The following is a 26,214-nucleotide window of genomic DNA, read 5'->3' on the forward strand; positions in this document are numbered from 1 at the left end:
ATGACAAGACGAGCGTATGGTATATTTAATACCTTCTGTTCCCGTCGGGATATCGACATCGCTTCCAACACATATAGGTACATCTCTGCGTCTATCCAATGCTAATCCGTATTTAAAAGCCTACAAGCCTACAAGCCAACGGTTGATACCATTACCAGCCGTGAAGCGTAAGCGTAACTAGTGTTTCGCAGAGGATAGCCCTCGCTAGTCTGTTGCTACCTGTACGTAACTCGCTGGTACGCTCTTGGTCGCGCCGCCTTTTTCTACTTCGGCCCAACCGTCACCTGGGTCTTCCTTGATCAGCACAAACCTTTCGCCCTCCGTCATACTATGTTCGGCTTCGCTCTGCGCTGTGTAGTCGTACAGCGCGACAACGTACTTCAACTTCTTAGCACCCCGGCGCGGTGCGACTGCTGGCCCTTTCTTCTTGATACCTGGGCCAGTCGTGTTTATGGATGATCCCGAGTTTGAATAAACGGATGCGGGTCGGTTGTTTATTGAAGAAGAGCCCGTATCTTGGGGGACGATCGGCTCTGGGAAGATTTCTAGGTAACTGGCAGGTACTAAACCTTCCTTGTAACCAGCACGGACTTTAACCCATCCTGATCCATCTGTGACGCTGTGAGCAAAGGTAGGTAAAATACAAGTCACGGATAAAACTCACCATCAGGTTCAAGGATAATAACCTCCCGCCCCTCAGGAACGGAGAGTTCGGTATCCCCATTGGCATCAAAACCGTACAGCATCTTACCCTTCTGTTCACTAGCCTTCTTTGAGAACGAGCTACTGACTGCACTACCGGGTAGCTCGCTGATATATGCGGCAGGTGGCGGAGCGACAAGACGACTCTTTTTTACGGCTGGTCGAGGGCCTGAAGGCTCGGGGGGTGCTTGTGGTTCTTCAGTAGGGGTACGCGGGCTTACTGTCGAGCCGCTTATCGATCGATTAGCACTCGCGGCATATCCGGAGCTTAAAGAGTTCAAAGTATTGGATCGACTCAGATCTGGAAGTTCTGCAACGTGCTCCGGTGGACCGGAAGGAGGTTTTAGTAGAGCTCCTGCTGCGGACTGTCGCTCCGACTTATACTTCTTGCGTTCTTCTTTGGATAGCTCTCCAGGGCATTCGGCAGGTACTTTCATTTCACATTTACTGTGACATGTATATCCGCAATCTCTGCAATCAAAGCCCTTTGCAGATAACCCCCATATTCGTTCACCGCACAAGTCGCAATTCGTTGGTATCTTGAACGTTTGCGACTTGAAATTGTGATTTTTAGCGCCCAGGGTGACATCCCCAACTGCCGATGTGATGGTTGAGGTTTCAACTTCGGCCGTCAACCTTTTCCGGTCTACTTGATGCAAGTCCTCCTGCATGGAAAAAATCTGCGATACAACAAGCACCTCGTCCTTGTTTTCCGTTCCCTCTCGTATCCTTTGCTTAATACGCTTTACACCGTCGATTTCTCTCCTCTTTTTATCAACTTCTCGTCGGAGATCCCCTAGCTGACCTTTGGATTTGTTTAGTACGTTGCGCAAAAATACTTTGGCCGGTTCGTCGGTGACCATGAGGTCGTCATCGTGCCATACCGGACTGGGCTCGAACACCTTATCAGATGGTTCTTGCCACGGACCCATGTTATGCTGGATATACATCATAGAGTCTAAGTGCGGTTGGTTTCTGGATATTTCTTGAGCGACGTTTTCGACAAGACTAGTACTCTGCCGTAGCATTGCCGTCTCTAGATTCACGGCCGTAGTCCATAGTGCATTTAATTTCATAGTACGGAATTCAGATAGGTCTTGTAAGCTGTCTAGCAGTTCAGGGACATATTCGTGATAATACTTCTCCTTCTGCTTATTGGTCACGTTGATAGCTATCAAATACGTGTTCTTGACGTTGCTCATCTCATGCAGCTGCTGCTGATAATGGCTTTGGGCCTTGGCCTTGTCGAAGGCGGACTCGGTCTTCTTTCGCTTGCTTTCCACCTCTTGGCATGCCGCATCGTACTTTGTTTTGGTCTTGCGCAGGTCGGCATACGAGGACTCTCTTTCGGCTTCGAGTTTCGTGGCATATTCGACGTGACGCTTACGTAGCTCTTCAAACCTGCCAGAAAAATATTTCAGGGGATCGGCAACCTTTTGGATAAGTTCGTTTGCGTATTTCTCGTGCTCGTCGGCTAGTGATTCGAGGGTTGTAAGATGGGTTGTCCATATAGTTAGGGATGCATTCTCGAGGGAGCCCGGAGTCATAGCAGGCGTGTCGCCAACACTTAAACTAGCAGACTTTTTATTTTTCTTTTCGAAGTACTTCTTAGCTAGGGCGTTGAGCTTTGCGCTGTGTTCCTTCTCAATCACGCTTCGTTCTCGGTAGAAATTCTGTATGTCGTCCAGCCACGCGATACCGTTGGCTACCCAAGCATTAGCGGGTTTGAAGCCATCCTACAAATCGCGGGTGTTAGAATTTAGCAACGCCCATGGAGGAAGTGGCAGAGTGGATAGAAAAAAGATGGGAGAGCAGTGGTGAATAGTAGTTAACGCACCTTTAACTCGGTACCAAAGGTTGGTACCGCTTCCACCTCAGCCATTGCGGACCAGATATGCCTTTAGGCATGCAGGCGCAAAAGCGACAGGTTCGCGATAAATATTTGATATGTAGGCTGAATCTGTTTTGTAGGTCTCATCTAACAGAGCCATAGCATGAGTACGAGTTTTATTTAAATAGATACGGAACTGAGGCCTCGGTTTTGTTGGTAGTGTCGTAGGTAGTCCGGGGGGGCTGAAGAATGACGAAAAAGGGTCGAGCGCTGCAGGGCGAGTTATTAGCACCTGTTACACACCTACGTATTCTGGATTGGCACAGCCCACTTTGCTAACCTTTTTACTGGCTACCCAACCTAAAAGTTGATGCCCGGCTGTTCGGTACAGCGCTTTCCTTTATACCTAATTGGCATGTGCGTAACCCCGTCTTGTAGAGGAGAAGTATACGAAAGTAGACGTATACGTAATTGATTATACGAGTAACATCTGCGAATGCATTAGGTACTTGTACCGACTAGTGATACGACTATTGGAAATTATTGATATTTGATCGATTGCACCTGCAACGTCCGAGTACTCAGCTGGCGGGTTGCCTTTCAGGGGTGCCCCTCTTCTATAACCCCACTAAGAGGTACTAAGTATTGTATTGTACATAGCGACATGGAAGTTGCCCCACCAAGTGACAGCTTCAATGGAAATGGAAAAAGCTCCATTCCAATCCAGACATTCCAAACCAGATCTACCTAAAGTTAAAGAGACATCTACATGCCACAATCTACATAACCTCGCTGCCGTCTTCTTCCCCTTTTCCTTTACAGTACAGGGATACAGAGTGGATATCTAGATATTAACCTTGGGATTCTTATTAAATATTTCTAGGGCATCGCCTTTGTCGTCCTTGCACAATCGCCCCTCCATCCTTTCTTGCCTGGAGATTAACGTCGACGCAACCGGGCGAACAAATATCGTGCCTCTGAAATTTTATCTCGATATCATCCTCGCGTATTTACCGTGACTACGCGCAACGTACTTCGGTTGATCTTTTAGCCATCCGATAACCAAACACATCGATACCTCGCCTCGCGCATCGCATATCATAATAACCTTCACCATGGCCGACCTAGCTAGTCGCATTAGCCAGCCTGCTCCGGCTCAAGGGCAGGCCCAGCAGAATGAGGAATCTAGGCTCCAGGAAAGCAGTTACGATGTTGAGGTCCAGCTCAGCGACCTTCAGAAGGACACAGAAAATCCTCTTGGATCTGCTCACACATTCGAGGAGCTCGGTTTGTGAGTGTTACGTTGAAATATAAGTAGAAAAAACAGGTGCTAACCTACCTAATCTATTTTCTAGGCCAGCGGAAGTTCTTAAGGGTCTCTCGGCGATGCGATTCCAGAAACCATCCAAGGTTCAAGAGAAAGCGCTGCCACTAATGCTTGCCGATCCTCCTCAGAATATGATCGCTCAGTCTCAATCTGGAACCGGCAAGACGGCGGCCTTTGTCACCACGGTCCTGTCCCGTGTCGATCACACTAAGCCAACCGAGCCTCAAGCTCTGCTCCTTGCCCCCAGCCGTGAGCTGGCTCGTCAGATTCAGATGGTTATTGGCCATATCGGACAATTCTTACCCAACCTGGCTATAGCAGCCGCTATTCCCGGCGCCATACCTCGCGACGGGCGTGTCGATAAGAGTATTGTCGTCGGTACACCAGGAACTGTTATGGATCTGATTCGAAGACGTCAGTTCGACATCTCCCACTTACGACTGCTTGTTATTGATGAGGCCGATAACATGCTGGACCAGCAAGGCTTAGGCGACCAATGTACCCGAGTCAAAAAGTATGGCCTCTGTTGTTTAGAAACCCCAGCTCACTAACATGAGGCTAACAATCTCTTGCAGAATGCTACCTCAGAACATCCAGATTCTCCTTTTTTCTGCTACCTTCCCCGACAAGGTTTTGAAATACGCCACGACCTTCGCGCCTAACGCGAACATGATAAAGCTGAAGGTGCAGGAACTCACAGTGAAGGGGATCTCACAGATGTACATGGACTGTCCCTCGGAATCGGATAAATACGACATTCTCTGCAAGCTGTACGGTTTGATGAACATCGGTTCCTCTATTATTTTTGTCAAGGTAAATTTTCAGCAACTTAGTAGCTGGTACGCGCGCTGTCTGCTAACAGAACTAGACGCGAGATAGCGCCACCCAAATCCAGCAAAGAATGGCAAGCGACGGTCACAAGGTATCAGTTCTGCATGGTGCCTACGAAGGGAGCGAACGAGACGCGCTGTTGGAAGAGTTCCGAACCGGAAAGTCCAAGGTTCTCATCACGACCAATGTCCTTGCCCGTGGAATAGATGTGTCCACGGTGTCTATGGTCATCAACTACGATATCCCGATGAAGGGAGTAGGAGATAGCATGCACGACACGGAGACCTACCTCCACCGTATTGGTCGAACCGGTCGTTTTGGCCGTGTCGGTGTCAGTATTACCTTCATCTCAGATAAGAAGAGCTTTGATGCCCTCAATGCTATCGCACAAGATCTCGAGATTGACTTGGTCGCGTTGAAGCCTGACGACTGGGATGAGACGGAGGAACAAGTCCAGCGAGTGATCAAGTCGAGCCGAGCTCAAGCAGATTTTGTTCCAAGCGGAGGAGCTGCGTGAGAGGGGCCAGGATTGATCGAAATCGGCTTACCAAGTATTGGGCGAACCAGTTTCGCGTGTTGGGCCATGTATGCGACTATTTCGATATCGAAACTACGAGGAGTGAACTACGTGGGCATTTCACCAAGCCGTTGGTGCGCTGAAACCGCTTTTATTTTCTCTTGAGGCGCTCAATAAATAATAATCCTACGCCAGAGGATTGTAGTTAATGAGAGACGACTAGATACCTATTCACAGAAAAAAAGTCATTTGATTTTCCACGATAGAATTCTGCTGGAAGAATCCTTTTTCCATGTAACCTTCCTATTCGTTCGGCTTCGCCTTAATCGGCGTGCTGTTTCGAAACACGTCTATGGGAGAACCATAGTATCAACGAAACAAAGGAGGATGCGGTCTCCATCTAAATATTCTCAAGCTTCTCTCCACGCGACGCACGTGGCTTAAAATCGAGAACGAATATAAGAACGGGTTTCTAAATAGAGTGATTCGGAGCTGCCAAGAAAAAAAAATAAACTTGTTGATATCCTAGTCATGACCACGAGGACTTTGCCTAATCAACTATGTTTATATTATTAGCATCTTGAAATTTGGAAGGTTTCTAGAATAGGTACCTATCTAGGTAGGTAGGCAAAGAGCTGAGCAGTAGACTGCTACAAGGTATTGGCAATAAATAGAGCATTTGAAAGTTACTTAAGTTTAGTTATAAGCTGCCTAGGTAAGCATCTAAAGCAGATATTTACTCGCTCTATCTTCTTTAATAACTAAGTCGATGCCGAACATGTTCAAATGGGCCGGGGAAGCCGATTCCATACGTCTTGCAACTGGATTCCATACTTCTATTGCTGACGTTTTCTTGGTGATGAATTGTTGTAGGAGTGTCATGTCGTAAATCGCATACTCGATAAAGCAGGAGACGACGATAGACGATACCTAGCAGTATTTCTGAAACCGGCTAGGATATCCTTTTAGTCGCACGTTGAAGAGCTTTAATTGTTTTAAGGTTGGACGACAGAGGCACAGCGAGGCCTGATTGGACGATCGTCATTGGAACCCCTGGTAGGAATCGAGGTACATTTGTAAGTACCTGCTTCTTAGAGGCACGAACTGCGCAGACGGTGACGTTGCACGCGGATTGCTACCCGATTGCTATATGCGAAGAGATGCGGATGAATGCATATGCATATATGCATATTGAGGTGTATATTCATCAATGAAATGACGGCGGCTGTGGGCTGGCTTAGCCTTGGTGATGTGTAGGTGCATATACATATATATCTCACTATTTAAATACCACATACATACAATATATTGGCCAGTAAGCGCTGTTAGACGCGCGCAAGCTAAAGGTGTCACTTCCATACACTGTGTATACCCTCTACTATATGCATTACACCGCCTAGCCTGCCCCTCCCCGGCACACCTTCCCTTCTCCAGAGTTTATTCTGCAGAAGAGATCTATATTTAACTTATGAGTAATCACCCCTGTCGTTCCGCTATCGAGATCAGCCTTTGCCGGGCGTGTCTTAATATTCGGAACTTTTACCTTACACATACAGCATGCAAACTACCAATTAAGAAAGAATTGTCCAATCACAATTGCTTCTGTCGATCCTTTTTTAATAGAGCTAATCCTGCTCGCATGTATTAAACCTATTGAACCTACATTGATTTATTCGTACACTCCTACTTCTTCGTACGGTGCTAGCTTCGACACGACAATAGATATGTCATCTCTAGCTACCCTTACCTACCTCGCATGGGGTTGCTGTCTGCAAGCAAGCAAGCAATGCCATGGCTGGCCGCATCTACGGTACACGCCCGTGGCCCGGATGCTAAAATGTTGAATGCTACCACCCGTCAAGCCATCAATATTTCCTATTGGCGTCCGGTCTCTATCGCTCATATTGTGGCTTAAGCACCTGCAGCATTATCACCGACGTGAATGGTACCATTCTTGAAATCGTATGTCATGTCATATACGTACCTACATAGAAAGGCCCAAGGCCGTTTCATTCATCTGACCCCATTCTCGCCCCCTTCAGTGCTGAACCCTTTTATCACCTTCTGTAACAAGCTCCTCCTCTTTCCTGGCTCCACCATCCTTCGAACCTGTTCTCCATTTCACACCATTTCCATATAATATATTATTTTCCTTACCAGGGTTCTTTCTATTAAGTTCATCGTGGGCTGTGTAGAACCAACGTGTTGGGATGCTGGCTTCCCCATCCTTAAGTCACTCCCCCTCTCATAGGTTAGTTTGATCAGCCTCTTAAAACCATATATCCCAGCTCCTAGCCACGAGGACCGGCCTCTTGCGACCTCTTCTCACCTTTTGCTCTTCGTCGAACATAATCGGGGAGGCCTGTAAATCTCCAGAGTAGTCTCTGACGATCAAAGGATACCATGTACCTCACCCACAAAACAACACCAGAACGGAGGCCGGTTATATGACAATATCGTATACTGACAGCCCCCTAAGATAATTTCTACTAGAATGGCTTTCGAGTCTTTGGCTCGTTGCCTCTTGATATGGATTACTCTTTCAGCCAGCGTCACCGCCGGCGCGGAGCTCGGTGGTGATATCGCGGCTTTGGTACCGACATGTGCTCAGCCCTGCTTAGAGTCGTTCGTAGTGGCCAACTACCCATCGACAGACTGCACACAGAACCCGACGTTACAATGCATGTGCTCAGAGCAATCACATTCCGGATACACGATCGGGGAGGGAGCATTACAATGTATTAGTACCGAGGCACAACGTGGAATATGTGATGAGAAGGATATTACTGGTAAGTACACAACGTTTCTTCTAGGCTATACCTACGATATCTACAGACATTAACATTGACGATAGGTTCTGTTAAGCGTGATGCCTATCTTATGTGCTCTAACGTAGAAAATGCGCTACCGAACACGCATGCCGTCTTAACGGCCACAATCGCAAACTCCCCAACTGGAGTTCCAGCGTCGATAGTCGTTCCCTCACCAACTCAAACCGGGTCGACGACCGAGGCTGCTTCCTCATCACCCAGCTCATCAAACTCTCTCACGGGCGGTCAAATTGCTGGAATCGTTATCGGCGTCATCATCGCCATCATAATCATAATAGCTGCTATCTTCTTTGCTAGGCGTATGCGCAGGGAGAATTATCAAGGGCTTAAGAGTGGAAGCCCCGATATGGCGGAGAGGGGCGGAGTTGAGACACCCGAGCCGAGGAACTTCATGTCGGCACCGTCCCGTAGTTTTACGGATCTTGAACCGCCACCCCAGCTACCACAACATCGCACAGCATCGCCGCTGTTCCCAGCTTCTCCTATGCCACCTCGTACTCCACCCAGACTTCCCTCGCCTAGCCCATTCCTTTCACCAGCTCCTAGCCAAGAGTCCTTTGGGCTCGGCATCTCACGCTCTTTAAGCTCAACTCCTGCTTCGATGTCGCCTCAGATTCCAGTCACTAGACCAACATCAAAACTCCTCCCTGCCAAGCCGACTATGAACTTAACAGCTCCTCCTCGACCTCCCCCTCCACCAAAAGATTTATTCAAGTCGGACGCAGTATTGTCTCGAGAGTCGTCTGCGCGTACACAACAGACTAACAAGACAAGTCTCTTAACAAACGTGACAGGTGTAACACCTGTATATACCGCTGATAAATTTGGAAATTGGGTGCGGAACAACAAACACCGCCGATCTGATCAGCGGCAGGTCGCAGTAGTCGCAGAACTCGACACATATACCCCTATGACCATGGCACCAATAGAAAAAAGGGAAGAAGAGACCGAGACTATCTCGGCAGCAGTCTCGGCTGCTTATGGAATTCCTAGCAAGCCACCGTCAGCCTTCTTATCTAAAAAGAATTCTATCAAAAGGCATCAACGTTCTTCCAGTGTATATTCACAAGATAGCTTAGCCCGCCGTACTCGTCTAATGTCTTTTGGTGGACTTGGAATCCAGCGTGGCCGATCTGATACGTCTTTATCTGACGACTCTTTTACAACAATCAACTCCTATTCGACGAGTTCAGTAGATGAAGATGTTGACAGGCTTGATGGGACTCATTTGTCACACCCCCCAACACCCAGAGATCTAACACGTACCCCAACCCCTGAACTTGCTCAAGCCAAATACTTCAATGTCTCAAGACGCCCCAACCGAGCTTTACTTCAAATAGACCCTACAAATAGGGCTTCATTTTCAAACTCGCCTCCTGGCCAGCCTAGCCCGACATTGAAGGGCGACGCTCTCCTTTTGAAAGATGGCAACTCACCTTATCCTAAGCCCCTGAACCCTAGGCGCCAGGACAGTGCTCAGACGTCAAAAACGAGCCTCGTTAGCGAGACGGAGTTAGTACGGCCTCCTCGGCTCGACGAAACGCGACCATCGATTCAGAGTCCGCTATCGCGTTTCTCACCGCGGTTACCCAATGACGAGGCTTGGTTCCCGGATAGACTTCAAACACCCCCAGCGCAGATCCCCGGGACTGAAGCCGCACCTAGTCCTTTAGTATTTGATAGGCACCGAACGCCATCTCCTATGTCATCGCGGTCATGCTCGGGAGACCAACCACGTCCACATATAGCACGTGCTGTTTCGCCTTTGAGCCAGGCACAAACAAATCAAAACAGCACAGGTGCTAGCGCGCTATTGACAAAACGCCTTGGAAACGGCAAGGCAGTGGAGCTCGCGCTCGACCCTAAGAATAATAAATTAAGCCCGCCCTCTCCTAGGGGTTCCCTTCCTGCTACACCAACATGGCAGCCGAAGCTGACTCCCACGAGACATGGCGAGGATCTGTACCTCAGTGTGCAGTAGAGGCGACACCTGCTACTTAATTAAGAAGTATGGTCTTCTTAATGTTTCATTTAGTCGACGTGTTCCTTTCTCGTCTCCTACGTCTCATTGCATGGAAGGGTACGGTACATTCATCGCATAGCATCGCATCGCATATATATACCCACGGGCAACGTCAACTGAACGAATTTTCTTTCCTTCCATTGCCGCTACGGCCTTGTATTACTACATACTTTTTACGCCTGCGGGCATTCATATTTGCATATACAATACGGCGTTCTAGGAATTGATCTTCATCTTTATCGTTAAGTATGGAGATGATCTTTTTTTTTCTACTCGGAGTTTAGAGATACAAAATATAGGACTAGAAGGAGAGATAGGGATCGATATCCAATCATACCCAGCATAGGGGACACTCTCATTGTATCGTTCAATCATAACTGTTTTGTACCTATGTATTATATCCAGCCTACGCGGCTCAAGATTGAGGCTAGCTAAGCATAGCACCTCGAGTTGATAGACTCGAGAAGATGAATTAAAAAAATATTGCTGAATCATGAGCTGGCCATTACTGCGTGCTGTGTGAAGTGACTTGAGATGGATAAATGTACCTAAACTATTCCTTTATGATAATACTCCTTAATGTCTTAAAACTCAACAATGCCTTACGACTTTCTTACCTCGATGCAAATAATACATGTCGAATGATACGATACGACGAGTGTATCTATCTTCAATCTATTAGGCTATTAGCTGTCAGTTATCAACTTTCGGCATTCTCGGTCCTCCACAGCCCTCTTCTACAGTAGCATTCGGGATCCAAGCATTCCCCGGGAGCGGCCCGGGAAAAATGGAGAATCCCCAGCGTGCAGTGGGGCTTAGCTCGGCGTTCTGGGCCCACATATAATTTTCTCCATGGAGGTTCTCCAAAAAAAAAAAAGAAAGAAAAAAAAAAATGTTATTTCAGTCTTGTCTCCTGCTGTGCAACTCGACCTCTCACCTCCCAACAAGAAGAAAGTCGGGAAAGAGATCCGGATCGCGCACTGCCACCACCAAACCAAATACAAATCAATTACTGCGGTAGTGACAACAAAAATACTTTCCGTTTAAACATCAGCGTAGCACGGATTGGTTTCTTACAATTGGTGTGAACCGGGAGGCGGCATCGGAGGATTTGCGATAGAATAGAACAAAACGGAAGCGCAGATTCCCGCGGCGGCTATATCAGATCATATCATATCAGACCAGATCCCGATAAACTCACCACTCACCACTCGCGTATTCCTTCCCTATCCAAGCCAACGTCATCATCTACCGATACCCTCACACCCAAAACCCAGACCGGCCAGCCAGCTAGACCGAGGAAAAAAAGAAAATGGCTCAAGGCGCCGTCAAACCCAAGAAGTCTAGCGCGCCCGCCTCCTCGGGCAGGAAAGCCAAGCCGCAGCCCCCGAAGTCGACGAAGGGCGCGCGCGTGTCCAAGGCGAAAAACGCTTCGTCGGCTGATAAGCTGCAGCGTCGGCTCGCGGCGGGACTGGTCGCGAAGACGGAGAAGTTGTTGGGGGAGCGTGCGGGACATCTGGAGTTGATTGGGAAGGGGAGGGTGAAGGATAAAGATGGGAAAGATAAGGATGGGAAGGGGAAGGGGACGACGAAGGGGGGGAGTCGGAAGTTTGGCTGAGGGGATGGGATGGATGGGATGGATGGTTGTAAGATGGGAACAGAATGTCGCAGACCTGCTTTGCTGCTAAGATGGCTAGTAGACTGATGTTGCAGCCCGCTCGCTGGACGATTCAATCGGCTACTGCGCCGAGTTAGAATGCTAGATTGCAAACAACAAGCATACCACCTCAAAGGGTATGGGCAGGTCTGTTGAAGACTACGACTGGAGTTTGCCTACCTATCCTCGGTATATTCTCTCAGTACGGGATCGTCTTAGAGATCCTTCGCAACACGCGCCGCTTACGGACGAAGAAGTCTCGATATTACGATAAGAGAAGTGCTTCAAGATGAATTATTATAAATTAGGGCCACTTACGTAGCTATAGCATTCTCTTGCTACAGCTTCAAGTTAGTATAAGACTATCTGGGAGACGTGTCAACGAGCAAGGTATAAAAAAATTAAAGAGAACAAAAAGGGGGCTTTTGCCATTGTCACTAAAAGCCTCTTCTTTAATATATAAGTCTATGTAATCCAACCTAACCCGCGTCCCTCGTCTTAGGGGGTATTCATTTACCATCCCCGTCCTTCCACTCCTTAGCTATCCCAACTAACCTGTCCTTCACAAACGCCAAATCTTCATCGACATTAACCCGCCAACTCGCCACCGCAATACGACACGCAGGCTGCCCCTCCCACTTTGTCCCGCTAACGTACCAGTCCCCCGATGCTTGAATCTTTTCAACCAACGCAGCGTTAAGCCCCGGGTCTCGCGCGCGAAACAGCACTACAATATGCGTGTTCTCCTCCTCCTCCTCTTTCTCCCCTGCCCCCTTCTGCTCGGCCGTAAGAGCAGGCAGTAATTCGTAGTCTCCTCTCAGCTCGTCGTCACGAGCTATAGCCCCGGCGATACCGCGAGCCAGTCGTACCATGCGCGCCAGCATGTCAGCTACGCCTTCCGCGCCCTCGCTCAAGAGGACCGCGTACACGGGTAGCGCGCGGAAGCGGCGCGAGTTCTCGAGGCCGATGTTTAGGGGGCTGGGGATGGCGGGGCCGGAGGTCGGCGTCGGCGTCGAGAGGTAGACTGCGTTGGGGTTTTGGAAGACGGCTTGGGGAATGTGGGAGGTGCGAGTGAAGAATATGCCGGTGTCGTAGGGCTGGGGTTTTGTTAGCGGTTGTGGGGTTGGTTCATTGGGATGGGAGGAATATAGGGGGGGGAGAGGATTAGGATGGATAGATAGAGGAAAGAAAGAAGGAAAGAAGGAAAGAAGGATATATGAGACGTACGACGTTGAGAAGCTTGTGCCCGTCCACGGTGATGCTATCCGCGAGCTCGAGGCCGGCCGTAAACTCCCGGAGCCGTGAAAATTCGCTTGTAGCTGGTAGGGCGCGGGCAAAGATGCCGAATGCTAGATATGTCCGGTTAGATATCAGCGTTACTTATCCCGACACACGTATATATAGGTATATAGATGGGCAGCAAAACATACCACCATCAACGTGTATCCAAGCCTTGTACTTATCAGCCAAATCCCGTAGCCGCCGCATCTCCTCGAAGCCAGTCGTCGCAAACCTCCCCGTATTAACCTCACCCGCACTAACAGCCACAATACTAGCAACCCCTTCGCGCTGCAGCTCTCTCTCCACAGCATCCAGATCCAACCTCCAGGGCTCGGCCTCGCTATACCGCAACTCCTTCACCGCGCTCCGACCTAGCCCCACAATCGACGCCGCTTTCGATAGCGAGCTGTGGCCCATACTCGTTAGGACTCGAATCTCTTTCACGCCCGCGGCCGCACACGCGCCTAGCAGTCCTAACTCGCCCACACCACCACCACCACCACCACCACCACCACCACCGCCATCCGCGCTGCTTCCGGCCGGCGGCAAGCGTGCGCTTATCACGGCTTCGCGCGCACACGCTAATCCCAGGACATTACTCGCCGTCGCACCCGTCGTAAACGTGCGGCCGGCCCAGTTGTTCCCCTTCCCCTCCTCACCAACCCCGCCATCATCTAAACCCAACAACCGCAACAGCAACCTCAGCGCCACATCCTCGACCTCGGTCGCAACGCTCTGCCCTGGCAGATGCACCTGCAGGCTATTATCCAGCGCCGAGACCAAGTTATCAGCCGCCTCGGCAACCGGGAGCGTGGACCCCGTTACGAACCCGTAGTACCGGCCGGTGCGGTTGTGGCCGGCGAGCGCGGGCGCGATGTCGGTTGTTAGGTGTGCGAGGGTGGCGGCGGGGCCACGGCCGGAGAGGGCGTTGGGGGTGGAGGGGGTGGGGATGCTGGATCGGGCGGTGGAGAGGGTTGAGGGGGAGGGGAGGGCTGGTGCGGATGTGCCGGGGGGGACGGCGGCGACGGATCGGATGAGGGTGTAGGAGGTGCTGAGGAAGGTTTCTGTATCCATTGGATTTGTGTGGGGGATGCCTCGGTATAACTATAAGGACGGTGGTTTATATGTTTGTACATACGCTACCTAGGTATATTAGGACCTAGGAACGTCTTGTAAGTGGTTAGTTAATCTGTATAGCGAAGAGGAATGCTGAATGAGCTACATAGAATGGGTCGCAGCTCATGAGAGTATTTGAGGCAGTCTATGTAATTCGAGGTTAGAACAAGTCTCAAATCAAAATTCTAGATTTTATTATATTCGTTGACTCGGAAATTATGTGATCGGTATCAGGTCAGTCTATCGATCGCAAAGTATTACCTCTCATGCTGATGATTTGGAGACGCTAAGTTAGGCTCACCGTCTAGATCTTACGCCTCTAGTTTCCATTTGTAGGTAATTCAGCGCTTATGAATGATTCTAGAAGCATTGAAGGAAGGACTTTTTGTCGCTTCTTGTGGTAGGAATGAAGTTGTGATATTTATTATTGGATGAGTGCGGGGTGCACATCATGTAACGGTTATACTTCTGCTTGTGGTAGACTTTCACTTGGTTAAACTTCAAGTAGCCGCGTAGGGGTTCTTAAGTGTGGTAAAACCCTTCTGGCGGCTATTTATACTTTGGTTTTATAATGCATTGGCTATTATCATATATGTGAGAAATAGCAAGAATCTATGAGCCAAGAAGCGTAAAATAGTAGGAAACGAGTCGAGGCTCAAGATCATAATGATAAGTTATACTACTCATCATGCTTAATTCCTCAACAATTCATTCCCTGCTAGATCGAGAAGACATCTATCCCATCGCCTCTAAACCATCGCTAAGCTTTCCTCACCAGCCAAGCCAATTCTTCTGTTTTCTCGGGGCTAACTAGCTTTCGAAACTCTTCAGTGTTCAAGAAGTCATGATCGCAGAATTCGAAACCCGGAACGACTGTTTCTGATATCAAAAGCCCACCACTGGTCTTCTCGCCACTGCTAGGATTATCTGGAAGTAAGAAGCTAGCTTTGAACTTGCCTCCCTCGACGATCCACTGTAACTTCTCGCCGTTGGTAACATCCGGCCCGACAGTGAACGTCTCGATCCTCTTTCCACCGCCGGGAAGGTCAGGCTCGTCGGCGTGTATCAAAACGTACACACCGCGGCCGCGATGCAAGGTATGTACGGTTCTCCCCCGGTTTCGGTGAAAATTGCCTTGTGGCGACTGGGGAGTTAAGTAGTAGAATATGGAGGTCGAGGCATTGCGGTAAGCCGGGTCGAAGCCAGGTCTCTGTGGCACAAGAGATGATGCCGGGGTTTGGGGAAAAGGGGAAGGTATGAGAAGAGGATCACGCTAGTCAGGGGTTTTCGTTAGTTACTGTTTAAGACGAGGGGCTCGTCGTGACAGAGGGCGAGAGGAAATTGGGATATGGAATAAGCTGAGAGGTTGCAAACAACTTCAACATTTATCCGTCATTGCTAGAGGTATCACTATTTCGAGATACCTACATCAGTTTCGACGAAATATCCACCCTCGATGTGAGGTTCTAGCGAGAGTGCCTTAATGACGGCTTGAGTGGATGGAGGCTCAGAAGCGGCCGACGGAAGACCCGCGGGAAACGATGGTTTGAGTTCTATGCCCGACATGACTATTTCCAAGAAGTCCCAAGATAGACGAAGGTATAGTGACACGACAGCATCGAGCGCGCGTCGAGCTATAATATATTCAACCCGGTGGAACGGTCACACCGCTAGGAGTATGAACGAGACCCATGTCTACCAGGTCCGTATGCCCTCGTCATTCGTCATCATAGTCGATAAGCACTAAGGCTCTAATTCCCCGTCTTTACGAGATAGGTAAGTCTATGACCTGGCGTACATAAACAGGAGATGTAAGCACGAAATAGTTACGCTTAAAATAAGGGGAATATCCACGGGCAGCTGTCTGGCGTCTGGCTATAGGCTGTACGCTGTTTGTGTATATCGAATAAGGATCCAATTGAAAGGTAGCAAGAAACGGATTCGGGCTGTTAGGTTTATTTTTAAAGTGGAGTGATGTAAGTGGATATGAGTGGGCGCTGGAACTAAGCTACACTAGTGTATGTACAATAGGTACACTACATAAGTTCAGCTCGGCTAGGCGTTAAAACGGTTTAACTGAAGTGCTAGTTACCTCCTAAAGTTGCTACTGAAGTTGCTGCTGAAAGTGCTTTCCCCTTCCCCGTTCTTGCCTCCTTTATTTTTTGTGGGGTCTTTTGTACATACGGAATAGTAGTTCTTAAGTGGGAAGCCATTGCGATCCAGACCCCGTCTTATGCCCCGTCTTTAGGCCCCGTCGATCCTTTCTTCAATCTTCATACTTCGTTTGGAGTCGAAAATGACCTAGGAACGCACTCTTTTCTCTGGTTTCCTTTTTTGTCTTCTTCCTCTTCTGTTTCTTGAGTTTGAATTTGAATTGTCGAGATATTTCATTCGTATCGGCACGCATCACGCATGTTTGTTTGTACATACATGCTACGCTCCCTTTTTTCAATATCTGACAACTCTCAAATCACAATGCTCAGTTCCCGCTGAGAAAGGCCCAATCCGAATTGAGGAAAGAAATAACCCCCCCTGACCTATAACTAACAGCGACATACCCTCCTTCGGCTTCAGTCGTCTCCCAGCCTCCACGCGAATTTCCTATTTTGTTGTTTGTCGGAAGTCCAACTTATTTTTTCAGCCGCGCGCCGTTGCAATTAGACTCGTACTCGTACTCGACTGGTGCTCACGAGAACATCCGTTTCTAATTCAATCAACGAGCGCAAATATGTCCGGGCTCATGAGCAAGCGCCAGCAGGCGCGGAATGAGAAGGTCTTGCAGGATCTTGTACATAACGTACCAGGAAATAATTTTTGCGCCGATTGTCAAGCAAGAAATCCATGTATGTGTTACTCGCAGAAGCTAATTCCCTTTCATGTCTATTATCACAGACTCGAACTTATAGAGCTAACTTGCATCTTCTAGCTTGGGCATCATGGAATGTACGTATTCGAGGCCTCTTCCGTCACTACCATCGTAGAGTTGTAGCCGCCATCTAAATCATCCGTACCCAACAAAATCGATACGAACTCGATGCTAATACGGTTGCAGCTTGGTGTTTTTCTCTGCATGCGATGCGCAGCCATCCATCGCAAATTGGGCACTCATATATCTAAAGTCAAATCACTCAGTATGGATAGTTGGTCGAACGATCAAGTCGAAGTACGAATCACCCAGAAGTTCTCAGAAATGGGGTTCGCTCAGTCTTAACTAACTACATTAGTAGAGTATGAAACGAGTGGGAAACGACGCGTCGAACAAGATTTATAATCCCCAGAATAAGAAGCCGCCGGTACCGATCGATGCTGACGAAGCTGATTCCGCCATGGAACGATTTATACGGGCCAAGTACGTTCAACAGAAGACAGCAAACGGGACGAAAAAGCATAATACTGGAAGCTCGGACGAAGGTACTCCGCCGCCGCTACCGCCTAAGACTGGTAGTCGTTTCTTCTCTTTTCGGTCTAAAAAGGATACACGTCCACGTGAAAGCGTTTTCGGTGTCCATGACCCTCCACGCAGCCCTGATCAGTCGCGCAACAAGGCTCCTCCTAAGGTCTTTGGAGCTAGCGTGCATCAAGACACCCCAGAGGATATGGCACAGAAGTTGACACAACTCAGGGATATGGGATTTACGGACGACAAACGCAACGCTATGATTTTAAAGGGTGTCAATGGTAATATTGAAAAGACAATAGAAGCTTTAGTACGGCTAGGAGAAGGTGGAGGAGGACCCCCGTTATCTCTACCAAGTCGTGACAGTTCTAGACCTCCTCCGACCTCTAGGTCGTTAACTCCTCAGCCCTTGACGCCGAGAACCGCGCCCTCCATCGGGCTGTCCAAGTCTAGTCCACCGACAGCGCGGAGTCCAGCCAGCACCGTGTCGAACAACCCATGGGACATACAGCCAGCTCAGCCCCAGTCGTCGCAGTCGACAGGAACTTTGCAGAACAGGAACCCCTTTTATGCTACGAATCCGTTTGGGGCGCCGAACCAGCAAGCCGATTTTAACTTAAACCAGAGCTTGCAGAACTTGAACTTGTCCATAGCACCGGCTCCTCCACAGGCACTATTCCCACATCATACTGGGGGAGTACCGGCTCCGCAGCCCATGGCGCAGTCTTTCTACTCGCAACCCATGACTCCGCCAATTCCGCAAGCACAGAATTTTACACAGCACTCACTTACCAGCAGTCAGAGCTATTTTCAGCTGCCTCCACAGCAACAGCAGAGCTACAACCCGTTCCTACAAGCTCCCGCAAATCCGCAGCCCGCACTTTCATTAAACACTTCCCCGTTCCAGAACCACGGCTCTCTTGCAAATAACCCTTTCGCTAGATCTCCTACTAGAGTCGTATCGCCAACTTTAAATCAGATACCCGAACAGTCGCAACAGAATTTCTATAATAATTCATCCCACTCTGCGTATGCGAGCAATGCGAGCAACCCAAGCAACCCATTCTTTACGACGAGCCAGCCTGTACAAGCGTCCGCTCCAGCCGTGATGTCTCAGCCACCCCAACAAGCATGGTACGAGACGCAACCCCCTGCACAAGTGGCAACTCAACCGGTGTACCAGCAGCAGCAGCAACAACAGCAGCCTCAGCAGCCTCAAAGGCCTGATACTGCTTCCATCATGGCTCTATATAACTACCCTCAGCTAGCCCCGGCTCGTCCACAGGTCCAAGATCAGAGTGCGTCCAGTACGCAGATAAATCAAACAGCCCCTCAACCAGCACAGGCGCAGGTACCTCCGCAACAAAACACATCATCACCCCTAGCAGGAAGTAATAACCCCTTTATGCACAATGCGGCAACCCCCGTTCCAAACGCAGCCGCGGCTCCATCGCCGTTCGCCGTGCCCAGTAATCCCAATCCAGTTCCCTCAGGTGCCAGGAGCAGAGAGAGCATGACTTTGGGGATGGAGATGGCTTGGAATAACGGCCGACACAGTCCAGATGCGTTCGCCAGCCTGAGCGCGAGGAGCGGTTAATTATAGATGCCCTGCACATACGTGTATATATAAAATAATAATCACAAGGTGTATTATATCAATGAAGAAAACTTAGAAAGTATATATCTCAACCATTGTGCCCATGTTCTCCCATACACTAGGTATATTTTCCATGGCAAGCTACTTATGGATCTCTTTCAAGCTGAATTCCTCCCAAGGTATCTCCTCTAGGTTTTCGAAGCCCTGCCCTTCGGTCCGGACCACTTCGCTCCAACCCCGAAGCAAGGCACGCCAGTAACACATTTCCGCCGCGGGGCTAAAATATCCCCCGCCATCGAATAGCTCCCTCTGCCGCCTCGCAATGCCCTCGGCAATCTTGGGATGCCGCTCTAACCACTCAACCGTAGTTTCGAGATCGCTCCAGTCCGGTGCCACAAACACGATATTCGCCTCCCGGGGATCGTACTCCTTGGGCCAAGCATCCTTCACCCAGGGCGCCGGGTACGGCACCAATTTTCTACTGCTATCAAGGGCAGCGCGCTCCACGCCCTCGAGCTGGTAACTAAAGACGGGCCGCGCAAGGTGCGTAACATGCTGCATCCAGGAGATAGGCGGCGCCAAAACTACACTCGCGCACAGCTGGTGGTACTGGAAGCGCCCGCTGTACGTCACGCCCTCCGTGTGCACGATGTATCGGTAGCGGCAGAAATCCTCGATCATCAAGGCGTTGCTCCCGTTCGCGGCGAGGGGCTCCACGTCCGCCCACGGCTTCCCCCGCGCGAGGAGGACTAGGTCGTGGCGCAGACGGCCGCCGCCGCCGCCGCGCGGGCTGTTGAACCAGGTCGTGCCGCGCCAGATGGCGCGGGGGTCCTTGGAGCGCCAGGACGCAAACCGGGATTCGAGGGCGGCGATGGATTCTGCGGCGCGCGGGAAGGAGCGCACGCTGGAGATGGGCCAGGCGAAGAAGCTGAAGTGCGGGATGGCGAAGAAGTGCTTGGTGGGCCCGTCGAAGGAGGGGTCGGCGGGGCGCGAGTACGAGAGGGAAGGGGAGGTCGGGTCGTCTTGGTGGTTGAAGGCTAGGATGGTGTCGGGGAGGGGGGGCTCGGCGGGGGGCGCGGTGAGGAGCGCGTTGGCGAGCTGGTGCAGGGTTGCGGAGCGGTGCTGGAGCATGGCTTCTGATAGATCGACTTTGCGCGCGTAGGTGAGGATGGATAGGCGGCCGTCGCGGATGCGGAGGACGGTTGGGCCGAGGCCGTGCGGGTTCCGGCGGAGGGTGAAGGGTCCTTTGGATACGGCGGCGTCGATTTCCTGGGTTAGGCCTGGGAAATGGGTTTGGCACTGGGTGGATGTGAGGAAGCGGTTGTTGAGGAGGGCGGGTGATAGTGGTGATTGTTTGTTCTCCGGGTTGGAGTTGGAGTTAGGGGAGGAGGAGTGTGGGTGGTGAAAGGTATCGGCCATGGCTGGTCGCGACGAGTCGAGACTGTGGTCGGGGACCAGGAGGAAGCAATATAGCGCTAGGCAGATCACGGAGACGAGGACGATTTGTCGCAGGCGAGAGCTTGAGACGAGGGCTCGCCTGCTTGTTCGCATCGTCATCGCGCCCATTGTCGCGGCGGGTGGCCCATCTCAGGGTTGTTCTTGTTCTTGTTCTTATGTCTACTTTTTAACTCTCCCGACTTGAGCTCTCATTCGAGTTCGAGTTTAAGACATAGTATACCTACCTCACGACTCTCAGATTTAGTAAGGATTTATAAGTGTAGGACTATAAGAGGTATGTACCTATCTAAGCTCAGCTATCTAATAGTGAGAATAAGCAAAGAAACGGTGATAAAATTATGAAGACAGCAAGTCGCGCCCATTATCTGCAGATCTGTTCAGAATAACAGACGGTCCGGGACATCTGGTTCCGAGAGCGTGGCATGCTATATTAGGTATTCTAGGTAGCATCTTAACTGAACACACCACACCCATCGCAACTACGACGTTGGATCCCGGGGGTTTTTCATGCAGGCCGCCAATCAATCAATTTGTGCGTGATGAATAACCCCGGTTCGGTGGTACCTTGTCTACCCCGGAAATGCCTTTGTTCTTCTTCATCGAAATTCAGTTACACGATGGTTGTCTTTTTAGCCTATGTCGTTATGTCGTCTAAGAAGACTAACCTATGTAAACTCTGCCCGAGACTTTGCTACATAAATGCTTGTAAGCAGCCGGGTTCTCATGTCACGTGGAGTCTTAGCTCAGTGGTACGAGCGAGGGATTGCAGATCCCTAGGTCGCCGGTTCGATCCCGGCAGGCTCCTTTTAATCTGATCGGTTGGATATGTATAATATAGTATCCAACAACTTACTTTTTGTGAAACTTTTTAAAAATCTTTTTTTCTATGAAAAGATGTTTCAAGTGTTTGAAGTCAGCTCATCTATCGTATGGATTGGAAGACCCGGACAGATATTGGATGCTAGTATGATGACTTTGAAGCGTGTATTTTCATCTTAACGAAAATACTATGGTCTTTCCTGCCAGCCCCACGTGAAAATAGTGTCATATTGACCGGAGTGGGGGCCTTGTCCCGCAAGAATTATAGCTACAACTCAAAGAGCAAGCAACTTTAGTGCAGTGTGAGCATATTGAATACATATAGTAAGAGATTTGGTTGTTCATTGGCCCTTCAAAAGTCTAAGCCTATCTATGTAATGGCTTGGAATAACTAGAGGTAGACGTCAACACCATTTTTAGGAAAGAATCCCGCAAACCTAGGGCTAAGACGAAGTATACCTACTCCCCGATATGTATATGTGGTCGATTTGGTGTCATCGGTGATATCGTAGCGGAGTTAAGGTGCCTTAGTAATAAAGGTTGGGTAAGGATGGAACCCGACGTGGCTAGGTAACCTTTCGGAGAGACCCCCTTAACAAGTCACAATGAAGCAAGGCCCTTCCAACATTGTTTAGCGGATAACCTACATATGCGTGTAGATCCTGAATAAGCGGCTTGTCGGTTAATCACCGATTGGCGGCTGGTATTTCGGTCCACCATCTTGGCATCCACAATTGACTTTATAGTCGGACTTAGGTATCATACGAGGTTATTCTCTTAGGTATTCATTTATACAGGACTCACCACAACATCCCCTAGGGCCTCTAGCTGTAACTTTGGCTGTAGGTAGATACGTGCAACTTCGATATGATTGTCATCCCGAACGCCTGGTTTGACGAAAAGGTCTATGAAGAGGTGGCGACCGCAGAGCAGACTGCCGCGCTTAAAGCTTACCTCGAGGATGATATAGGAGCCGAGGAAGCGGGAGTGCTTATTACTGCAGACGTGCACCAATTAACCCTTGCTGAAGCAACCCTTGCTGACACAACCTTGGTCGAGGAAATACACGAGGAGCTATGCAAGCTCTGGGGATTTTTCATCGACGTCATCGTGGACTGGCCTTCGGAGCACATCAAGATCGCTAACCTTTTGGATACGATTAGCAAACTTCCACACGTGGACCGCACCGGAAGAGAGAGCTTGGGAACTTTCATGGATGTGACCGGGACGGTCAGGGCCTCTGAGTTGTGGCAGGATCTCCCTAGGTTTTGGAATATATTTAGCGACTACTGGCATTGTAAGTTACTTACTCAACATGTGTTGTGTTTCTCCTGTCGTACGAGCCAAGCATGTGCTAATGGTCTTACAGCGTCAGCTGGTTGGCCGTACAGTCGACCTGAATCCAGCGCGGAAAAGGCTGCTAACTCTCAATGGACTAATATCAACGCATTCGCCGCGATAGTCTTTATGGGCGGTCCGTTTGCGGATATATCGCTTTTAGGAGACTGGGGCTGCTATGTTATTAAGAAGGCGTCAAGGTCGGATCACGAGCCCGTCGAAGTACATATTCCTTCGGCGACCATGTGGATGCGGTTTGCCGGCAAGGAACTATATCACTTTTACTTGACGCGGTATGAGGGGCCTTTAATGCGGGAGAGGTGGGAGGGCTGGAGGAAGGAGTTTAAGAAGATAAGTAAGAATGATACGGTAAATGCTGATATTAGAGAGAATGCGGCCGAATTAGCAGCATTGATGGGGATGCCTTTATGAGCGAATAAGTCATCCTACAAGTTAGGTACCTTAGTAATTATTGTATGTTAATTAATATGCCAAAAAAGAGAAAAGAAAAAGAAAAAGAAGAAGTTCCTTCTCATTTCAGGTATGCTTTGGTCTTATAAGTCTTATAGGAGAGACCCCTATTTATTTATATATCCAAGGAAGGTACGTAACAGCTCCTCCGTTGCTGCCACGCCGATGCGCTTAGGCTAGCTAGCGATAGTTTCGGGTACCGGTAGGGCTAATCTCGGTATTAGTAGCGGGCGAAGTGGGTCATTCCCGCTAACAATCGCGTGCTCGCTCGATATGCAAAAACCCTTTTTCCCTCACGAGCCATCGTCTCTATCGTTGCAAGTTAAGTCGACTATATGCGAACTATATATATAAATACGGATATATAAATACGGGTATTGGCGTGTGAGATCATCCGCGGTGGTTGCACTATACTTGAAAGACTAGGATAGTTATACCCGAGATCCAGGATTTGTAACACTGCTGTGGGCTACAAAATGGTTCGGAAGCTCAAAACTCCCCTTCCCTTAAGCTCACACATAGAAATTTCACCTCTGACTTATACCCATAGGTCCATGCGGATGCATCGAATTTTGCCGAGGGCGTGACAAAAGAGCAGGCTTACACGCAAGTCCTCTTACAGGCCGAAGGTCTCTTCGACGGCCAGAGAAACTGGGTGCGTTCATGCCCTCAGAATTCAAGGACAAGACTCACACTTATACTTCTGCCTCCTTAGGTATGGTATGTCTTCGAAAATTTAATTTAATCAGAGTAGCCTTGTCAGCTGTCAGCTTGGAGCTGGACTAACCGCCGCCTCCCTTAAAGCAATCTTGCCAACGCAGCATCCCTCTTATGGCACGCCTATAAATCGTTGCCTCACCCAAGCAACCAGGTGAACTGGGCAGGTCAGTAAAGTGTTAAGATTAAGATACGGAAGAAGTCTCCGTAGCTTTTCTTAAGCATAAGTACTCGGGTTTACAGCTGCGCTATTATAGGCTTCTACACCCTTGATCCGCAGGCGACAACGTCAAAACGCCAGCTCGTCCTAGGGCCGTTCCAGGGCAAAGTCGCCTGCCAAACTATCGCCTTCGGTAGAGGGGTATGCGGTACGGCGGCGGAAACCCAGATAACGCAGCTGGTTCCCGACGTCGAGAAGTTCCCGGGACATATCGCCTGCGATGGGGATAGCAAGAGCGAGATCGTGGTACCTATTATCGTCGGGAGCGGAGAGGCGAAGAAGTTAGTGGCTATTATAGACGTCGACTGTGCGGATATCAATGGGTTCGACGACGTGGATAAGAAATACTTGGAGCAGTTGGCAGAACTGATAGGGAGGAGCTGTGATTGGTGAAGCGGGAATCATGAAGGTATTAACTATCAATAGTATAATATGACTTTTATTGCTGAACTAATGCTAATGAGCAATGGGTTTGATCACCTAAATCACTTGGGCTCCATTCGTGCCGTCGAGTTTATAAATTAAACCCGATAGTTCCCCTGACTACTTCGAAAATGAAATGATCACATGGGAGGAAGCATACGGATTACATATGAGTGATATTGGATATGACAATATTCAATCCGACCCCCCATCCCATCAACTTATGCACCAATCCAGCACACCGCCCCGCACCGAACACCAACCCCGCGTCAAACCGAGCCCAACCATCTCCAATTCCGAGATCCCGATCTCGCAGCCGATGGAGCTTTATCTTTATCCCACTTCGTTCTCGCGAACGGTGATAGTAATGCGATAACCATGAGAAGCTTCCTACGAACCCTACGAACCCTACGAACCATCTCCAAGCCGACCACCATATCTCGCCCCCGGAATCTAACACCCAATTCCCTATCCTTCGCAGCAGCCCGCATCCGCACGATGGCGACCTCCACCGCGCCCGTCCTCAAGCAGCCTATCAAGCTAGCCTGCATCCAGCTCGCCAGCGGCCTCGACAAGACGGCCAACCTAGCCCACGCGCGGGACAAAGTCGTCGAAGCCGCACGCGCAGGCGCCAAGCTCATCGTATTACCAGAGTGCTTCAACTCGCCCTACGGCACCAACTACTTCCCGCAATACGCCGAGACCCTCCTCCCCGGCCCCCCGTCCCCCGACCAATCCCCCTCGTACCACGCCCTCTCCGCCATGGCCGCCGAGACGGGCGCTTTCCTCGTCGGCGGGTCCATCCCCGAGGCGGACCCGGACCCCAGCACGAACAAGTACTACAACACGTCGCTGGTGTTCGGCCCGGACGGCGCGCTGCTCGCGAGCCATCGCAAGGTGCACCTCTTCGACATCGACATCCCGGGCAAGATGACCTTCCGCGAGAGCGAGGTGCTGTTCCCGGGGAACAAAGTCACCCTCGTCGACCTGCCGGGTTACGGCCGCATCGCCGTCGCCATATGCTACGACATCCGGTTCCCCGAGCTAGCGACCGTCGCCGCGCGCCGCGGCGCCTTCGCCCTCGTGTACCCCGGCGTCTTCAACCTGACCACGGGCCCCCTGCACTGGCGCCTGCAGGGCCAGGCGCGCGCCCTCGACAACCAGCTGTACGTGGCGCTGTGCAGTCCCGCGCGGGACATGGATGCGGCGTACCACGCGTACGGGCACAGCTTGGTCGTCGACCCGATGGCGCGGGTGCTGGTCGAGGCGCGGGAAGAAGAGGACATTGTGTACTGGGACTTGGACGGCGAGACGATCCTGGAGACGAGGCGGAATATCCCGCTCGCGACGCAGCGGAGGTTCGATGTTTACCCGGATATTAACGAGGGCAAGATTAGTTTTGAGGAGCCGAACTCGCCGAAGTGAGGTTGAGGTTGTGGTTGTGGTGGTGGTGAGTAAGGAGTTGGTTTCGCCGGACGGGGGTTTAACGTGGGTTTAACGTGGGTTTAGATATATCTTAGGTAACTAACCCACCTACCTACCTACCTATCTGCCTGCCTAAGGAAGGTATAGAACCAAACGCTGCTGCGGAAGACATCTTGGACGCAAGGTTAAGTGTTCCTTGGGATGCTACCTCGCCTTATTACATTTGAGAGAGA

General features: G+C 50.0%; 11 protein-coding genes and 1 non-coding gene across 12 annotated transcripts; 8 read left to right on the forward strand and 4 right to left on the reverse strand.

Annotated features, from left to right (window-relative positions):
* Positions 1-43: 43 nt before the first annotated feature.
* On the reverse strand, positions 44-2,889 carry F5Y00DRAFT_70298 (FCH-domain-containing protein). Its single transcript, XM_048014029.1, has 4 exons — positions 2,865-2,889; positions 2,540-2,803; positions 665-2,438; positions 44-611 (listed from the first exon to the last, which is right to left on the reverse strand). The coding sequence occupies exons 2-4, from the start codon at positions 2,582-2,584 to the stop codon at positions 205-207; spliced, it is 2,226 nt and encodes a 741-aa protein (XP_047865201.1). The 5' UTR covers positions 2,585-2,803; positions 2,865-2,889; the 3' UTR covers positions 44-204.
* A 629-nt stretch (positions 2,890-3,518) lies between these two features.
* On the forward strand, positions 3,519-5,585 carry F5Y00DRAFT_70312 (DEAD-domain-containing protein). Its single transcript, XM_048014031.1, has 4 exons — positions 3,519-3,824; positions 3,889-4,374; positions 4,436-4,673; positions 4,729-5,585. The coding sequence occupies exons 1-4, from the start codon at positions 3,649-3,651 to the stop codon at positions 5,206-5,208; spliced, it is 1,380 nt and encodes a 459-aa protein (XP_047865202.1). The 5' UTR covers positions 3,519-3,648; the 3' UTR covers positions 5,209-5,585.
* A 1,940-nt stretch (positions 5,586-7,525) lies between these two features.
* F5Y00DRAFT_70343 (uncharacterized protein) lies at positions 7,526-10,553 on the forward strand. The gene is made up of 2 exons (XM_048014032.1): positions 7,526-7,997; positions 8,063-10,553. Exons 1-2 carry the CDS (start codon positions 7,703-7,705, stop codon positions 10,018-10,020), a joined length of 2,253 nt encoding a protein of 750 aa, XP_047865203.1. The 5' UTR covers positions 7,526-7,702; the 3' UTR covers positions 10,021-10,553.
* An 821-nt stretch (positions 10,554-11,374) lies between these two features.
* F5Y00DRAFT_261746 (uncharacterized protein) lies at positions 11,375-11,680 on the forward strand (the record flags this gene model as incomplete). The annotated part of the gene is made up of 1 exon (XM_048011263.1): positions 11,375-11,680. The coding sequence occupies one exon, from the start codon at positions 11,375-11,377 to the stop codon at positions 11,678-11,680; it is 306 nt and encodes a 101-aa protein (XP_047865204.1).
* On the reverse strand, positions 11,640-14,217 carry F5Y00DRAFT_70378 (PLP-dependent transferase). Its single transcript, XM_048014034.1, has 3 exons — positions 13,150-14,217; positions 12,947-13,068; positions 11,640-12,816 (listed from the first exon to the last, which is right to left on the reverse strand). Exons 1-3 carry the CDS (start codon positions 14,072-14,074, stop codon positions 12,229-12,231), a joined length of 1,635 nt encoding a protein of 544 aa, XP_047865205.1. The 5' UTR covers positions 14,075-14,217; the 3' UTR covers positions 11,640-12,228.
* Positions 14,218-14,661: 444 nt separating this feature from the next.
* F5Y00DRAFT_236122 (RmlC-like cupin domain-containing protein) lies at positions 14,662-16,062 on the reverse strand. Its single transcript, XM_048007672.1, has 2 exons — positions 15,545-16,062; positions 14,662-15,389 (listed from the first exon to the last, which is right to left on the reverse strand). The coding sequence occupies exons 1-2, from the start codon at positions 15,680-15,682 to the stop codon at positions 14,877-14,879; spliced, it is 651 nt and encodes a 216-aa protein (XP_047865206.1). The 5' UTR covers positions 15,683-16,062; the 3' UTR covers positions 14,662-14,876.
* Positions 16,063-16,661: 599 nt separating this feature from the next.
* Positions 16,662-19,139, forward strand: F5Y00DRAFT_70390 (ArfGap-domain-containing protein). Its single transcript, XM_048014035.1, has 4 exons — positions 16,662-16,959; positions 17,043-17,059; positions 17,169-17,279; positions 17,344-19,139. Exons 1-4 carry the CDS (start codon positions 16,845-16,847, stop codon positions 19,108-19,110), a joined length of 2,010 nt encoding a protein of 669 aa, XP_047865207.1. The 5' UTR covers positions 16,662-16,844; the 3' UTR covers positions 19,111-19,139.
* Position 19,140: 1 nt separating this feature from the next.
* Positions 19,141-20,869, reverse strand: F5Y00DRAFT_269588 (uncharacterized protein). Its single transcript, XM_048012466.1, has one exon. It carries the CDS (start codon positions 20,674-20,676, stop codon positions 19,252-19,254), a length of 1,425 nt encoding a protein of 474 aa, XP_047865208.1. The 5' UTR covers positions 20,677-20,869; the 3' UTR covers positions 19,141-19,251.
* A 431-nt stretch (positions 20,870-21,300) lies between these two features.
* Positions 21,301-21,373, forward strand: F5Y00DRAFT_t80. The gene has a single exon. It is a non-coding gene; the product is annotated as a tRNA-Cys (tRNA).
* A 506-nt stretch (positions 21,374-21,879) lies between these two features.
* On the forward strand, positions 21,880-23,267 carry F5Y00DRAFT_70424 (uncharacterized protein). The gene is made up of 3 exons (XM_048014036.1): positions 21,880-22,143; positions 22,207-22,684; positions 22,757-23,267. Exons 2-3 carry the CDS (start codon positions 22,255-22,257, stop codon positions 23,155-23,157), a joined length of 831 nt encoding a protein of 276 aa, XP_047865209.1. The 5' UTR covers positions 21,880-22,143; positions 22,207-22,254; the 3' UTR covers positions 23,158-23,267.
* A 123-nt stretch (positions 23,268-23,390) lies between these two features.
* F5Y00DRAFT_70429 (GAF domain-like protein) lies at positions 23,391-24,730 on the forward strand. The gene is made up of 5 exons (XM_048014037.1): positions 23,391-23,675; positions 23,747-23,851; positions 23,912-23,916; positions 24,001-24,080; positions 24,171-24,730. The coding sequence occupies exons 1-5, from the start codon at positions 23,673-23,675 to the stop codon at positions 24,524-24,526; spliced, it is 549 nt and encodes a 182-aa protein (XP_047865210.1). The 5' UTR covers positions 23,391-23,672; the 3' UTR covers positions 24,527-24,730.
* Positions 24,731-24,934: 204 nt separating this feature from the next.
* On the forward strand, positions 24,935-25,981 carry F5Y00DRAFT_261752 (carbon-nitrogen hydrolase; the record flags this gene model as incomplete). Its single annotated transcript, XM_048011264.1, has 1 exon — positions 24,935-25,981. The coding sequence occupies one exon, from the start codon at positions 24,935-24,937 to the stop codon at positions 25,979-25,981; it is 1,047 nt and encodes a 348-aa protein (XP_047865211.1).
* Between the last annotated feature and the right edge of the window lie 233 nt (positions 25,982-26,214).

Source organism: Daldinia vernicosa (assembly GCF_022497035.1).
Source record: "Daldinia vernicosa strain CBS 139.73 unplaced genomic scaffold F5Y00scaffold_21, whole genome shotgun sequence".
Lineage (NCBI taxonomy): Eukaryota > Fungi > Ascomycota > Sordariomycetes > Xylariales > Hypoxylaceae > Daldinia > Daldinia vernicosa.

Excerpts from the sequence above, each read along its gene's own strand:
- F5Y00DRAFT_70298 (XM_048014029.1), bottom strand. The coding sequence starts at position 2,584 with ATGGCTGAGGTGGAAGCGGTACCAACCTTTGGTACCGAGTTAAAG. Across the intron at positions 2,439-2,539 it reads CCTTTGGTACCGAGTTAAAG|GATGGCTTCAAACCCGCTAA; the intron begins GTGCGTTAACTA and ends CGCGATTTGTAG. Across the intron at positions 612-664 it reads TATTATCCTTGAACCTGATG|ATGGATCAGGATGGGTTAAA; the intron begins GTGAGTTTTATC and ends ACAGCGTCACAG.
- F5Y00DRAFT_70378 (XM_048014034.1), bottom strand. The coding sequence starts at position 14,074 with ATGGATACAGAAACCTTCCTCAGCACCTCCTACACCCTCATCCGATCC. Across the intron at positions 13,069-13,149 it reads TTGGATACACGTTGATGGTG|CATTCGGCATCTTTGCCCGC; the intron begins GTATGTTTTGCT and ends GGACATATCTAG. Across the intron at positions 12,817-12,946 it reads GGCACAAGCTTCTCAACGTC|CCCTACGACACCGGCATATT; the intron begins GTACGTCTCATA and ends ACAAAACCCCAG.
- F5Y00DRAFT_236122 (XM_048007672.1), bottom strand. The coding sequence starts at position 15,682 with ATGTCGGGCATAGAACTCAAACCATCGTTTCCCGCGGGTCTTCCGTCG. Across the intron at positions 15,390-15,544 it reads GATATTTCGTCGAAACTGAT|CGTGATCCTCTTCTCATACC; the intron begins GTAGGTATCTCG and ends ACCCCTGACTAG.
- F5Y00DRAFT_70390 (XM_048014035.1), top strand. The coding sequence starts at position 16,845 with ATGTCCGGGCTCATGAGCAAGCGCCAGCAGGCGCGGAATGAGAAGGTC. Across the intron at positions 17,280-17,343 it reads GGTCGAACGATCAAGTCGAA|AGTATGAAACGAGTGGGAAA; the intron begins GTACGAATCACC and ends CTACATTAGTAG.
- F5Y00DRAFT_70343 (XM_048014032.1), top strand. The coding sequence starts at position 7,703 with ATGGCTTTCGAGTCTTTGGCTCGTTGCCTCTTGATATGGATTACTCTT. Across the intron at positions 7,998-8,062 it reads TGATGAGAAGGATATTACTG|GTTCTGTTAAGCGTGATGCC; the intron begins GTAAGTACACAA and ends CATTGACGATAG.
- F5Y00DRAFT_70429 (XM_048014037.1), top strand. Across the intron at positions 24,081-24,170 it reads CAACCAGGTGAACTGGGCAG|GCTTCTACACCCTTGATCCG; the intron begins GTCAGTAAAGTG and ends GCGCTATTATAG.
- F5Y00DRAFT_70424 (XM_048014036.1), top strand. The coding sequence starts at position 22,255 with ATGATTGTCATCCCGAACGCCTGGTTTGACGAAAAGGTCTATGAAGAG. Across the intron at positions 22,685-22,756 it reads ATTTAGCGACTACTGGCATT|CGTCAGCTGGTTGGCCGTAC; the intron begins GTAAGTTACTTA and ends ATGGTCTTACAG.
- F5Y00DRAFT_70312 (XM_048014031.1), top strand. The coding sequence starts at position 3,649 with ATGGCCGACCTAGCTAGTCGCATTAGCCAGCCTGCTCCGGCTCAAGGG. Across the intron at positions 4,375-4,435 it reads CAATGTACCCGAGTCAAAAA|AATGCTACCTCAGAACATCC; the intron begins GTATGGCCTCTG and ends AATCTCTTGCAG. Across the intron at positions 4,674-4,728 it reads CCTCTATTATTTTTGTCAAG|ACGCGAGATAGCGCCACCCA; the intron begins GTAAATTTTCAG and ends TAACAGAACTAG.
- F5Y00DRAFT_269588 (XM_048012466.1), bottom strand. The coding sequence starts at position 20,676 with ATGGGCGCGATGACGATGCGAACAAGCAGGCGAGCCCTCGTCTCAAGC.